Here is a 12,708-nt window from a genome sequence, read left to right as displayed (position 1 = left end):
CTGGGTGCTAGCAAACAATGTGTGTTTTTGATAGAGCTAAATGTAAATGCATACATCTATGAACAAAGAATGTAGGTCATATTTACAGGATGGGGCACTCTATCTTGGGAAGCAGTGACTGTAAAAGATTTGGGGGTTGTGGGAAGTAATCAGCTGAACATGAGCTCCCTGTGTGACACTGGGGTCAAAAGAGCTAATGTGATCCTGGGATGCATAAACAGGAGAATGTCCGGTAAGAATAGATGTTATTTTACTTTATATTTGGCAGTGGTGCAACCATTGCTGGGATAGTGTGTCTAGTTCTGGTGCTCACAGTTTAAGGAGGACGTTGATAAACTGGAGAGTATTCAGAGAAGACCACATGAATGATTAAAGGATTAGAAAAATGCCCTATAGTGATAGACTCAGAGCTCAATGTGTTTAACTTAACAAAGAGAAAGATAAGGGGTAACTTGATTGCAGTCTATAAGTATCTATGTGGGGAACAAATCTTTAATAATAAGCTTTTCAATCTAGCAGAGAAAGATGTAACATGATCCAGTGGCTGGAAGTTGGAGCTAGACAAATTCAGACTGAAAATAAGGCATAAAGTGACAATAATTAGCCATTTAAACAACTTGCCAAGGGTTGTGGTGGATTCTCTATCACTGCCAAGTTTCAAATCAAGATTGGATGTTTTTCTAAATGATATTCTCTAGGAATTATTTTGAGGAAGTTTTATGACCTGTGTTATACAGGAGGCCAGACTAGATGATCCCAGTGGTTCTCTCTGGCCTTGGAATCTATGAAAATTTAACAAGTGGGCAATGGAGGCTGGCATCATGAGCCGATGGAAGATAGGAATTTGCCAAGTCAACTCCTGTGTTTTAGGAACTTCAGATACCGAAAATATGGTATCTGAAAATATGGTAAAATTATTTGTGAAGACAATTTCAAAATACTCAAAATTTCAAGATTTTCAGTATTTAGTATTTATATAGTACTACTCTACTGTCTCCTGTCGCATCTCATCTGGTTTGTCTTTGACCAAACGTACATTGTGATCTACACATATGAGAGACTGTGCCTGTATAGAGCCACTCTGAAGTCAGTGGGGCTCCATGCAGGCACAGAAACCCACGCACATGGATCACCATGGTGCAGCCTAGAGAGAGAGAGGTGTAGAGAGAAACAATGGCAGTATGCTGCTATTAGTAACAAGAATGGAGTGAGAAAAGATTAGAAAATAACATAGTTTATGTGTAATTTAACAAGAGTGACTGACTTCTAGGCTAAAGTGGTGGCAACTCTGTGCAAAAGTACTGCAGGGGTCTCAAAAAGTGGGTGCTCACATTCCATATCTACTGCATACAGATTTAGAGCACAGGTACAGTGGTTGGCTTTCAAATGTGAATTGTATACCTCCACTTTTATGTTAAATTTGATACTTTATTTTTTTATCACCAGGGAGGGGGTGCTTTAGAAACAAGCTTCTTTTTGCTCCTTTGGCAAGAGCTTCTGTTCTCTGGCAAATTACAGTCTAAGAGCTTGTCTAGAAGAACAGTTAAAGACAAATCTACAGTGCTGGTGTGCCACACAGTAACTCAGTGTGGATCCTGCTACTGCATGAGCTTTGATCTACTCTACTTTGAAATGGGAGTAGATCAAAGCACACTAGGGAACTTTTAGTGCACAGGAGCAGAGTCCTCACGGACAGTTACTGTGTGGCATGCTAGTGCTCTGTAGATGTACACCTCAGCTTGCAGCGCACTGTTATCTAGATGAGCCCTAAGGCAGTTTTTTTAATGGTCAAGTTGAAAATGCAAAAGAGAGAGCCTATAATGGAAATGTTTTCACTTTTGACGATGGGCATATCTCCGCTAGAAAGCTGTATCACTTTAACTATACAATCCCCTAGTGTGGATGCAATTATATCTGTATACATGTACTTTATTCCAGTGAAACCATTCTCTTATGGGAAGTGGAATAAGTTGGACCAGTATAACTGCATCTGTGTTTTTACAAAAGGGGGAAATGAGTAGAGTACATTTTTGTTAGATTTTTTTTTAATGCAAATTGTCATTGCAAAATGTTACTAATTATAAGATCAGTATTATTGTCTTTTAGCTACTGTAAAAGCAGTATTGGGTACAGTGGTAGATGGTTATATAATCTGTATGGTATTTGCAAAATACATTTAAAAAACAGCAGCACCATAACATTTCTTTATTCTTTTAAGAGTAATGTGTATGTCTGGCTCAAAATTCTCAGTGAGCCTTATAATAAACAAGGTTATTTAGTCAATGACCTGACTTTTTTTTCTTTAAAATAGAAAAATAACTGAAGCTTTGTCCTTTTCTGTGTTAAATAAGCTACTTCAGAGGTTAATTACAAATATTGGGGCTCACTTAATAAAATTTACAGGTAAGAATGGATTCTTACCTGTAAATTCTACTTGTTGAATTCTACTTACTTCATGAAAAATCGTTTCAGAAAAAACATACAGATTTTTCCATTTTTATAGCAAGATTAAATTTAAACATCTGCCTTTGACACACCGCCTCTACACAGCCCCACTGAGAAGTGGTTTTCCTAGGCAGATACTAAAGGACCCATATTAAAGCAGTACTTGGCAATTGGATATGGGCACTTGTCCATCGGGCGCCATATATTGTGGGTATACATTGTTCGCTCCCTGTAAGGGTGTCTCAGTTCTCTCTCTACCAACCAGTGATCATGAATCAATCCTTTTGCTGACTTCTGTTTGTTAAAATTACTGTAAATAATGTTAGTAGTTTATATAGTGTTGAGCATCTTAATTTTTTTGTTGGTTTCCTTGAGAAATTCCCAGCTTCTGATGAGCACTGCTGAGTTTAGGGAAGGACTTTGTCTAAGGCAGTACATCTGTAAGTCTTTTCAGAAAAGGGATGAAGAGGCCCAACAGAATTTTCTAATTTTCTCTAATTAGAACCTGCCTTTACAAGGGGATCTGGAAGCTCATGAGCCTGTTATCCTCTGCTAAAAAGGCACTGGAAGTGCAGTTTATTAAGCCTGCCTCAGTGTCAGTCTGATATCACATCACTGGATTTCAAAGTTGTCCTCTGGGTTATCATTAAAGAATGACAACATAAGCTAAATGACTTTATAAGTCTTAAGATCCAATCACTTTGAATGGAACTGGAAAAAGCATTTTCCTGGGGTCTTTAGGTTGGAGGTTGTTCAGCACAGAGGAGAAGAGCTCTGACAGGACTTCAGCCATCTGATCTGCTCAGCCTTTATTGTGATTGGCCTTCCTGAATCCTAGGTTGTAGAGATGTGTCTCAGGTTCTGCATTAAATTGAGCAGTAATCCACAGTGTGGTTATAGACACCTTTCTCTTATATTTATGGGGGAAAGGGGCCTTTTATGAAAAAATGCTTTTTCTCCACTTCTTCTCATTGCCAGGGTAGTGTGGAAGATTTGGCAGGAGAAAGCCAACATGGAACTGACAGACCTGGTTCTCAGGACATATTACTCTGTCCATGAGATCATCCTTTCACTCTTTCTCTTGAGTCCAGATTTTTTGTCTCAGCAGAGCAGTTTATGCAGACTTCATGTCCCTTCATAGCTGTTGATTTTCAAAGCAAGATGACTTTACTTGTCTGAGGTGATCCAGTCAGTCAGAGATCAAATAGCAGCTTCATAGGGGGTGCCAAAGTTAGAACTGGCTTAAAATTGCCCAAGGCAGATGCTTTGACATGGTGGTTATCTGATTCCAATTGTCTTGGACTTTGTCTTATCTCTGGTATCACTGAAGCAATTCTTGGCAACTGTTCACATTTACATGGCTGCTAGTGAGAGCCAGCAATTCTTATGATAGTCCACAAAGAAGAAATGTCCTTAGGCTGCACCCCAAGTTTCTGACCAAAATTATATTTCATCTTAATAAGTCAGTTTCTCTGCCTGTGTTTTTTCCCCAGAGCCCAATATCTGCTGTGGGGAAGGAAAGTTGAGATGGTTAGGAACTCTGAGTTATTACACTATACTCCTGATTACCCAAATAGCAGGGGGGACACAGATTTCATTCAGATAATTGGGGGTTTGGATAAAATGGAGAGGGCAGGAGCTGTTCAGCAGTTGGGTGGCCTCCCTGGCGTCTGGGGGTGGCTCCTCCTCACAGTCCTAGCCAGAGGGTAGAGGGGGTCTCCACTTTTCCCCATCAGAAGTGCGGCCTTCTGCCTGCACCTTGCACCTGCAGGGGTCAGGGATCACCAGCTTTGCAGTGGTCCGAGCCTTCTGCAGTTCCACTGTCATAGCACCACTTCACCCACTCTCATGACAGCAGAGCTGCATAGGGCTCTCTGTGCTGCTGCAGGAGTCATTCCATATCATGGTGGTCTCCCCTGTGGCCAAGGTTTGTTGTCGTCGCCATCCTGGCCAGGGGTCTTTGCTCTATTATCAGAATCTCTGCATTATCCAAATCCCTTTCTTGGCCCCTAGCATAGATTCAGGCCCTCTGCAGCTGGGGGACAAGGAAGGGATTCGGATAATAAGGTTTTGGCTAAATGGAGTATAATGTATTTAGAGGAAATTCAGACTATGAAGCCCAGTCATTAGAGGGAAGAAGAAAAACTCCTAAAAATCTCTGCACAGAGACTAGGTGGATGAGGTGCTACATCCAGTCATGTATGAAATAGTTGGTGTTCCCACATCTGAATGCCTCAGGGTTTGCTCTGTGAGGAAATGGCAGACGCTATGACACATCTCTTCTCTACTGAAGGGCTAGCAATGTTCCCCTGTTAGAAATCTGTAGGACTGCTGTGTGGACTTGGTTCACACGTTCTCAAATTGCAGTTCTCTTGGCACTGCGTCAAGAGCAGATGCTGGTTTCAGAAGGACAGTGCTTCAGTCATTGTATAACTAACAGACGTCCTTGGACCTTCTTTTCAAGGAGGTCACTGCTAACTAGGGTGACCAGATGTCTCGATATTAAGGACTTCGTGTTATATAGGCACTATACCTCCTACTCCCGAAAAAGAGAGTCCCAATTTTTCATACTTGCTATCTGGTCACCTTACTGCTAACTAGTCTCTTAGAGTGGGACTCAGTGACAGAAATGTCCAGGATCAAGAAAAACAGTTACCAAGGCAAACTCTTGTTCTCCAACTGTATTGCCTTCATAAAGCAACATTGATCCTCCCTCTTCCTCTCTGTTTCAGAGCCCAGCCCTTGTAGCACTTCTAGAGGTAAAGAGAAACTGAAAGATTGTTCAGAGATGGTGGGCTATTAGACTGTTGTGTAATATGGAGCTTGAGGGGACACGTGTACACACACACACACGTCAGTCCAGTGCTGCTTTAAAATGAGGGTTCTGTGGCCAAGTGGTTAAGCATGCTAATCCTACGGTGAGGCTGTGAAGGCAAAACAGCAGATTTACTTTAGATAAAGTGCTCTTTTTACTCTTGATGAAAAGATAAATCAGGAAATAAAATTAATCACAGGGCTAAATGAATTAAAAGTACTGTTGCAACTCATTGGCTATCATTAATATAATCTTGTTTTTAATCTCTCACAGGCTCATGAGCGACTGGAAGATTCTAAACTTGAGGCTGTCAGTGACAACAACCTGGAGCTAGTGAATGAAATTCTTGAAGACATCAGTCCTTTAATAAACAAAGATGAAAGTATTGCAGAATTAGTTGGTATACTCAAGGAACCTCATTTTCAGGTATCATTTTTTTTCAGTTTGCATATTTAAATATGTTACCACTTAATATATCAACATATGCACATTGATCTAACTAGAAGGAGTGGAAAAAATAATTTTAACCCCCCCAACCAAATAAGGAGGAAGAATTTGGAAGAAACACCACAGTCTTTTTTTTACCAAGAGTAGAGTTAAAGAGAAATAGGATAAAACCAAAACAAAAAAAGACCACTTGGAGGGATTAGGTATATATGATAACGAATTCATTTTGATCAAAGCATATTATACATTCCTTGACATATTCTCAAATCTGTCTCTAGCCAAGCACTTGCAATTCTTTCTTCCCCTGGTTCAAATTTGCTGTGCTCAGGGGGATGATGTATATTACGTACAGATTTGACATCCTTTCACCTGGAAACTTAGTTCTGCACTGTCAGCTAAAGAATCTTTCTGTTTTTTTAAAACTGGTCACACTGTTGCTCTTGCATACAGGGTTTTTGTGTGTTGGGGTTTTTTTAACTGAACAGTTTTATGCTTCAAAAGTTACACAAGATCTAAAAGGATTTCCCTAACTTTTATTTTACTCTGGACTTTTTATCTTAAATTTGGATTTACTTTTCTCCACTGCTGTGGTGTGTTTGGCAGACATTTAACTACACCATTATTCCAGCATCCTATCTCTGACAATAGCCAGTAGCAGGCTATTCACAAGAAGGTGCAGGAAACCCCTTATTCATAAGTCTGTGGCCTTCTCTCATCCCTCAGAAAAACAGTTTCTTCAGGAAAGAGGTATTGTACATTTCTGTCTATTAAATCATTAATAGTCTAGGAATTGCACTTGACGTGAGCTATGCCCTCTACATATTCCCAAACAAAAAACTGTCAAAGCAGAGTTAAGGTTGAGCATATGTATCACTTAAGGGAAAAAACATAACCTGGATGATGATGTCCTACCAAAACCAAGCACTACAAAATCAGGAAAATCAGAGTTAAGGTAATACTTAAGCAATCCAAAATGTTAAAGTAAGAAATTCACAGTTATGGCACTGAAACAACCTTATCCATCATCTCTCATTCATCACCGAAAGATCAACTCCGGCCTCCCTGGCTCACTTGTTAAATTTTCAAACAAGCATCTTCTCCCATGTTGCCCCTTTCGCTTATGAGTTTTTCCCCCTAAATATCTGAAAAGCTAACTCATTATCTTCCTTAAGATTCCTCCTTTGGACTCTCCTCTGCGGTGTTATGTACAAAAGCTTGACAATGGTTAAGCTGCTAGTGTACTGAGCCTGCAGCTGCTTGCGCTGACCAATAATGTCCCTTGTGTCCTTGTACTTTCCTGGAGGCTTGTCTGTATATCTCTCTCATCTTTTCTTTCATTTAGATTGTTAAACTCTTTGGGGCAGCGAATGCCTTTGTTCCGTGTGTGTACAGGGCCTAGCACAGTGGGATACTGGCCCAGGACTAGAGCTCCTAGGTACTGTGATCATACAAAAAATAACCTTAACTCTGCACTGTAGTAACATTGTTAGATTATTATGATTAAGGGATCTTAGCATTTTGTGCCACCACATTAGGTTAAACTGATTTTTAAAGAGCATATTAGAATATTTTTTCATAATTTACCCCTTGTGGTGTCATGAGGATTCTGATTCTCCCTTTGCAGAGATTCCTACACAAAAACCCACTTACTCAAGTTTTGAGCAGAGGACCAGGTAAAAGAATAGCTCCCAGTCCTGTAACTGCCAGGTTCAGTCACAAGCAAATTGGTGGCAGCAGTTAAAGCAAATTTTTGCTGGCCCTTCAAGAGGCTCCCAGGAACCTGTAGCCCCTATCTTCTACTTCCACAGCTGGACCTGAAGTTCCTTTTTCTCTGTTATGTCTGTTTCGCTGTTTCCCTGTTTGTGGCACACAGGCTCCTGAAGCATCCCATGTGAGTTGCTTGAAGGCCTCTGCTTTCTGTGTCCATGCTCTGGTAGGCCTCTGGAAGCTGCAGCATTCGAGTAGTACAGCCTGGCCTAGCTACTGGTCCTATCCTCTGCCTACCCCGGCTGTGCATGTGGCCCTACCAGAGCCACCATCCATGGTATCTTGTACTCTGCTTTTTCTATCCAACTGCTTAATGTGATGCCTGTCAGTGGCCTTGCCTGTGACTAGAACTCCAGGATGTCTTTTTGTGAAATAAACTGCCACTATCCTACTTTAAGGTGAGGTAGGATTAAGGGCCATTCCACTCCTCTAACTTGTCAAGGGCCCATATTTCCTCTCCCTGCCTCTACCAATGAGACGCTCCCTTTCTGACGGAGCCTGGTACTTCCCTCTCATGGGAGTGAATTATTGCCAGGTTATACAGATGTGGGTTGGAGTACCCTTCTTGTTTCCATGTTTTCCACGTAGGCCTGAAGTCACTATAATGTGTCCCCTAGAGTCTGGTCTTTTGCTTTGTCCAGCAAACCTAGATTTATGTTGATTTTTCATAAATGTTAGAAGATTAGATTTTTTAATGAAAGGTACCTTAAAACTGTAAAGTAAATTGTCTTCCAAAGGTATTCATTATAAGATTTCAATATTTGTGTGTGTGTCCATGTATGTAGACTGGGAAGAACTCCTTTAGTTCAAAGTTCTGATCACTTGTTTCCAGCAAGTGGAGTTCTCAGTTTACATATATCCCAAATCGTATATGGGACTATAATTCAGGTTCTTGTAAGTAGAAACCACACACCTCTTGCAAAATCACTAGAAACTCTTATAAACCTAGGACTTACAATTCTGTGTAGTTTTAGCTTTTTTGTGGGGGATTGTTCATTTTTTACTTCCACCACTTTGTGTTCATGAGCCTCCAGGAACCTAATGTGACTGCTCAGATACTTCCATATTAGTCAAAGAAGAATATTTCAGGGTGTCTGCACGCATGTTCATGCGTGAGAGACCACCCGGTCCTATTCAACCCCGTATTTACTCTGTCTCTCCTACAACTGCTTACAGTAAATAGTACTTATGTGAGTAGTCCCATATTTGTTCAGATAGTATGGTGATGAAGTCATGTAAATACTTACTTATATGTCCCAAAGAAGTCTATTTAAGTGTTAATGTATTCTAAATGAAACAAGGGTTGCAAAATCTAGACTTAAAGGTTTTGTAGCAACTCATTTAGGTACTGAATTGTCATTTAATAACCAATACCTTCCATAGATATTAATAGTAAACCTGCTTTATTCACTCTTCATTTACAGTCACTCTTGGAAGCCCATGATATTGTGGCATCAAAATGTTATGATTCCCCTCCTTCTAGCCCAGAAATTAATAATTCTTCAGTGAACAACCAGGTAGTACCAGTAGATGCCATTCGTATACTTGGTATTCACAAAAGAGCAGGGGAGCCACTGGTAAGTAAATGTAATTAGGTGTTCTGTCTTTCACCTAAACAGTAAGAGAAATATTTTAGATGTTCTGAATTTTCTACATTGTTCTTATTATTTCTCTTTGTTCATACTGGTGTTTATAATTTTTATATTGAGTAAGCCCATTGATTATAATGTGCACTATAACATTTTCAAAATCAGTTTGACAGGAGATGCAAGAATGAAAAGCTAAAATCTGAAGATACATGACCATTCTCCCACACTTTTCTCTTCAAGGACAAATGATGACCTTGTCATTAGGCAGGATGATATGCCTAGCATAAGTGATATGAAGAAACTTTTTTTGAATATTTGGTCCTATTAAGGAATGACAGAACTTAGTGAAGTCAAGAGCAAATGGTCTGACCGATGTATGCTTACGTATCAACTTCCCGTCCGGAGTACATATGATTTGCATTTATTTCACTTGGACCATGCATATTTATTGCATAATACAGTGCAATAATGTCAGTATGTTAACAATTTGTTCTGTGGTCACTATTAAAAAGTCAGCAGTAGTAGTAGTAACTGTTAGAACAAAATTTAAGGTGAAACTCAAACAGTGATATTAAACTAAGTAATGGTGTTACTCAATGCTTCCTTTAGGGTGTTACATTTAGGGTTGAGAATAATGATCTAGTAATAGCACGAATCTTGCATGGCGGAATGATAGATCGACAAGGACTTCTGCATGTGGGTGACATCATTAAAGAGGTGAATGGCCATGAAGTTGGAAACAATCCAAAAGAACTACAAGAACTACTGAAAAATATTAGTGGCAGTGTCACTCTGAAAATTCTTCCCAGTTATAGAGACACTGTTATTCCTCAACAGGTCAGTAACATGATATTTTCATTGCTTCTGCCAGAAAACGTTTTATTTAGTGGTGGTATAATAATCTTATGTATTATAAATTACTGAAGGAATGGAAACAAAAGACTTTTCTCTATTTTGTTTTCTTACTTTGTGCATTTGACTGCACTCTTTGTATAGTCACTTTAACTCTTCCCCTGCAAAGTCAGTCAGTTTCCCCTTTGTCTGGGTCTTTCCCATACAGTAGAGAAGAGGAAGAAAAAAGATTGTTTTAAAAGAGAAAGGAATATGTAACTAAACCCACAAAAGTTAACACAGAGGCTGAAGAGTAAGTGTAGTATCTTTAATTCTCTTTTAAAAAGAACTAGATTAAGTTGTCCTTTAAATGATAGACACAGGATATATCATGTAATGTAAAGCTGCTATATAGCTGGTTGAAATTTTGAAAAAAATGAACATTTTGAAGAGTGACAATTTTTGGATTAAATTTTGTAGTAATTTTTTTTACTGTTTTTGACTGTGTTTGCTACCATTTTCTCATGTAAAACAATGAGATACAGGTATTTCCTTCTCTTCGTTTGGAGCATTTGGTAGTAAACGCAGATACTGCAGATAAACTGGAGAATATAAATATCTGGCCCCATAGATACCATGGTAATTGCTGTCTTAAAATGCCTCCTACTGCTTCTTAATGAGGTAGGTTGCTTCAAATATTAAAAGATGGACAAATAAAGGAAGATTCACATAATAGGATTTTAACCAGACAAAACCTGATGAGTATACAACTGAGCTATGGATTCTTTTTTATTGGGAAACATAGCACATAAAGAATATGCTTAATGTTATATGGTATTCCTTTACTAATATAAATAACATTTTTGGTCTTAAAAGTTTTGTTCTGGGAACGTGTGCCCATTTCATATGTTTATATCTGTCCTCTTAAGTCCTTCATATTGACACATAGGATGGTGTAAAGACCTTTTAGCCAATTAACAATGACGAAGGTTTATTTGCTTTATAGTGAGCATAAAGCTGGGGTTGCATGTGCCTCACTATCCAATAATTCTAATTTGATTTCATACCAAGAATTCCCTAAATCCCTCACATCTTCATATTTCTGTCAATTGAGTGGTAAAAGTAATAGTCCTTTGCATTTGCATAATGTCTCTTTATTAGAAGAGCTCAGCTGCCTTAAAAGGTAAGTAGCAGTTTCTCCATTCACAGATGGGGAAAGTGAAGTACAGAGAAATTAAGTGACTTGCTCATAGTCACTCAACAAGTTTGGTGAAGGGTCAGCACACTAGAACAGATACTGTATCCTAACCTGTATGAGAGAGCCACTCTTCTGGATTTGCGGTTTATATAGATTTCTGGTAGATTCATGTTAACGTTCTGCAAATACAGGTTCTTGTCCTTCCGTGATACCTACAAATAGGAAGTTCTATATAAATGCTAAGTACTGTTAGTTAATGGGTGTTTCAGGTTCTAGCATATCAAAAAGCTGTATTGCTGAGCTTAAGAGATCCAAACAGTATAATACGATGCAAAATAAATCTCTTATAATTGTTCCACGTCCTATCCTGGCTTTTATCACATATTTATCAACCAGCCAAATTCCCTTTTAGGGCAGGAGTACTTGTGGCATCTTAGAGACTAACTAATTTATTTGAGAATAAGCTTTCGGTGAGCTGTAGCAGCAGACATCCATTCTGATCCTCCTGGACCTTTCTGCACCATTCAGCACTGCTGATCATGAGATACTGCTGTCCCATCTGAGAAAAGAAGCAAGGATCCATAAGAATGTGCTAAAATGGTTTAAGTCCTTTGTGAAGGGACACACTCAAAGCATAGTGATGTGAAGCAGCATCTCTGCCACCAGGTCCCTCATTTGTGGAGTACTAAAAGGATAAATTTTCTCTGATCTAGGCAAACTGGTGAGAGTTCATGGATTCAAGTGCCAACAATATGCAGATGAGACACAATTTCTACTTCTACTTCTTCAGTACATGTGGCTATCAAGATCAGCTAACGGATTAAGAACAGCTGATTGAACTTGAACCTAATCAAGATAAAGATTATGCTGATTGGCAGCAGAAAGCACTTTTGGGAAGTTTTGAGTGCAGTTTCTTTTAGTTAAAAGTACATATGCACAATTGGTCAATTCATTCCATAGTTTAGAACTGCTGCTGGATTTTTGGCTGACAGTGTCTCACATAGCAGCATCCATGAGTAAAACTTTCTACCATCTCTGTTTGGCAAGGACTAAGTCCTATCCTGATGTAGAATGACCTGGCCCTCAGTTATATGTTGCCCTTATCTTCTGTTTGGATGATCCAATGGCTGGAAGTTTGAAACTAGACAAATTCAGCCTGTAAGTAAGATGTAAATTTTTAACCATGAGGGTAATTAGCCATTGGAACAATTTACCAAGAGGGGTGGTGAACTCTGTCAGTGACCATTTTAAAATCAAGGTTGGATGGTTCTTCTGAAAGATCTGCTATAGGAATGATTTTGGGTAAGTTCTGTGGCCTGTGTTATACAGGAAGTTTAGAGTAGAGGATCACAATGGATCCCTGCTGTCCTTGGAATCTGTGATTCCAGCAACAAAATATACCTGAACATGAAGCCATCAGACTTCAACTACTACAACTTCTCCTCAGCAACACAGGCTACAGTGAGCACATCAGACCTGTCATCGTCTCTCTACGGTGGCTTTTCATAGAATATAGAGTCAAATTCAAGGTCTTGATCCTTACCTTCAGTGCACTTATGGCTTGGGTTCAGGATATCTAGAAGATCACCTAAAGTTCGGAGATGAGGATCGCTGTT

General features: G+C 39.2%; 1 protein-coding gene across 12 annotated transcripts in view; it reads left to right on the top strand.

Moving 5' to 3' along the window:
* Positions 1-12,708, top strand: part of PALS2 (protein associated with LIN7 2, MAGUK family member) — a 136,341-nt gene that overhangs the window by 77,974 nt on the left and 45,659 nt on the right. For all 12 annotated transcript variants that reach the window (XM_037890526.2, XM_037890531.2, XM_043541046.1 and 9 more), the window contains 3 exons: positions 5,534-5,686; positions 8,899-9,051; positions 9,673-9,900. In XM_037890526.2, coding sequence (XP_037746454.1) covers positions 5,534-5,686; positions 8,899-9,051; positions 9,673-9,900 — 534 coding nt within the window. The remainder of the gene's footprint in view (positions 1-5,533; positions 5,687-8,898; positions 9,052-9,672; positions 9,901-12,708) is intronic.

Source organism: Chelonia mydas, chromosome 2 (assembly GCF_015237465.2).
Source record: "Chelonia mydas isolate rCheMyd1 chromosome 2, rCheMyd1.pri.v2, whole genome shotgun sequence".
NCBI classification, from domain to species: Eukaryota; Metazoa; Chordata; order Testudines; family Cheloniidae; genus Chelonia; species Chelonia mydas.
Note: the sequence above shows the minus strand (reverse complement) of the source record. Positions and strands in the feature narration are given on the sequence as shown.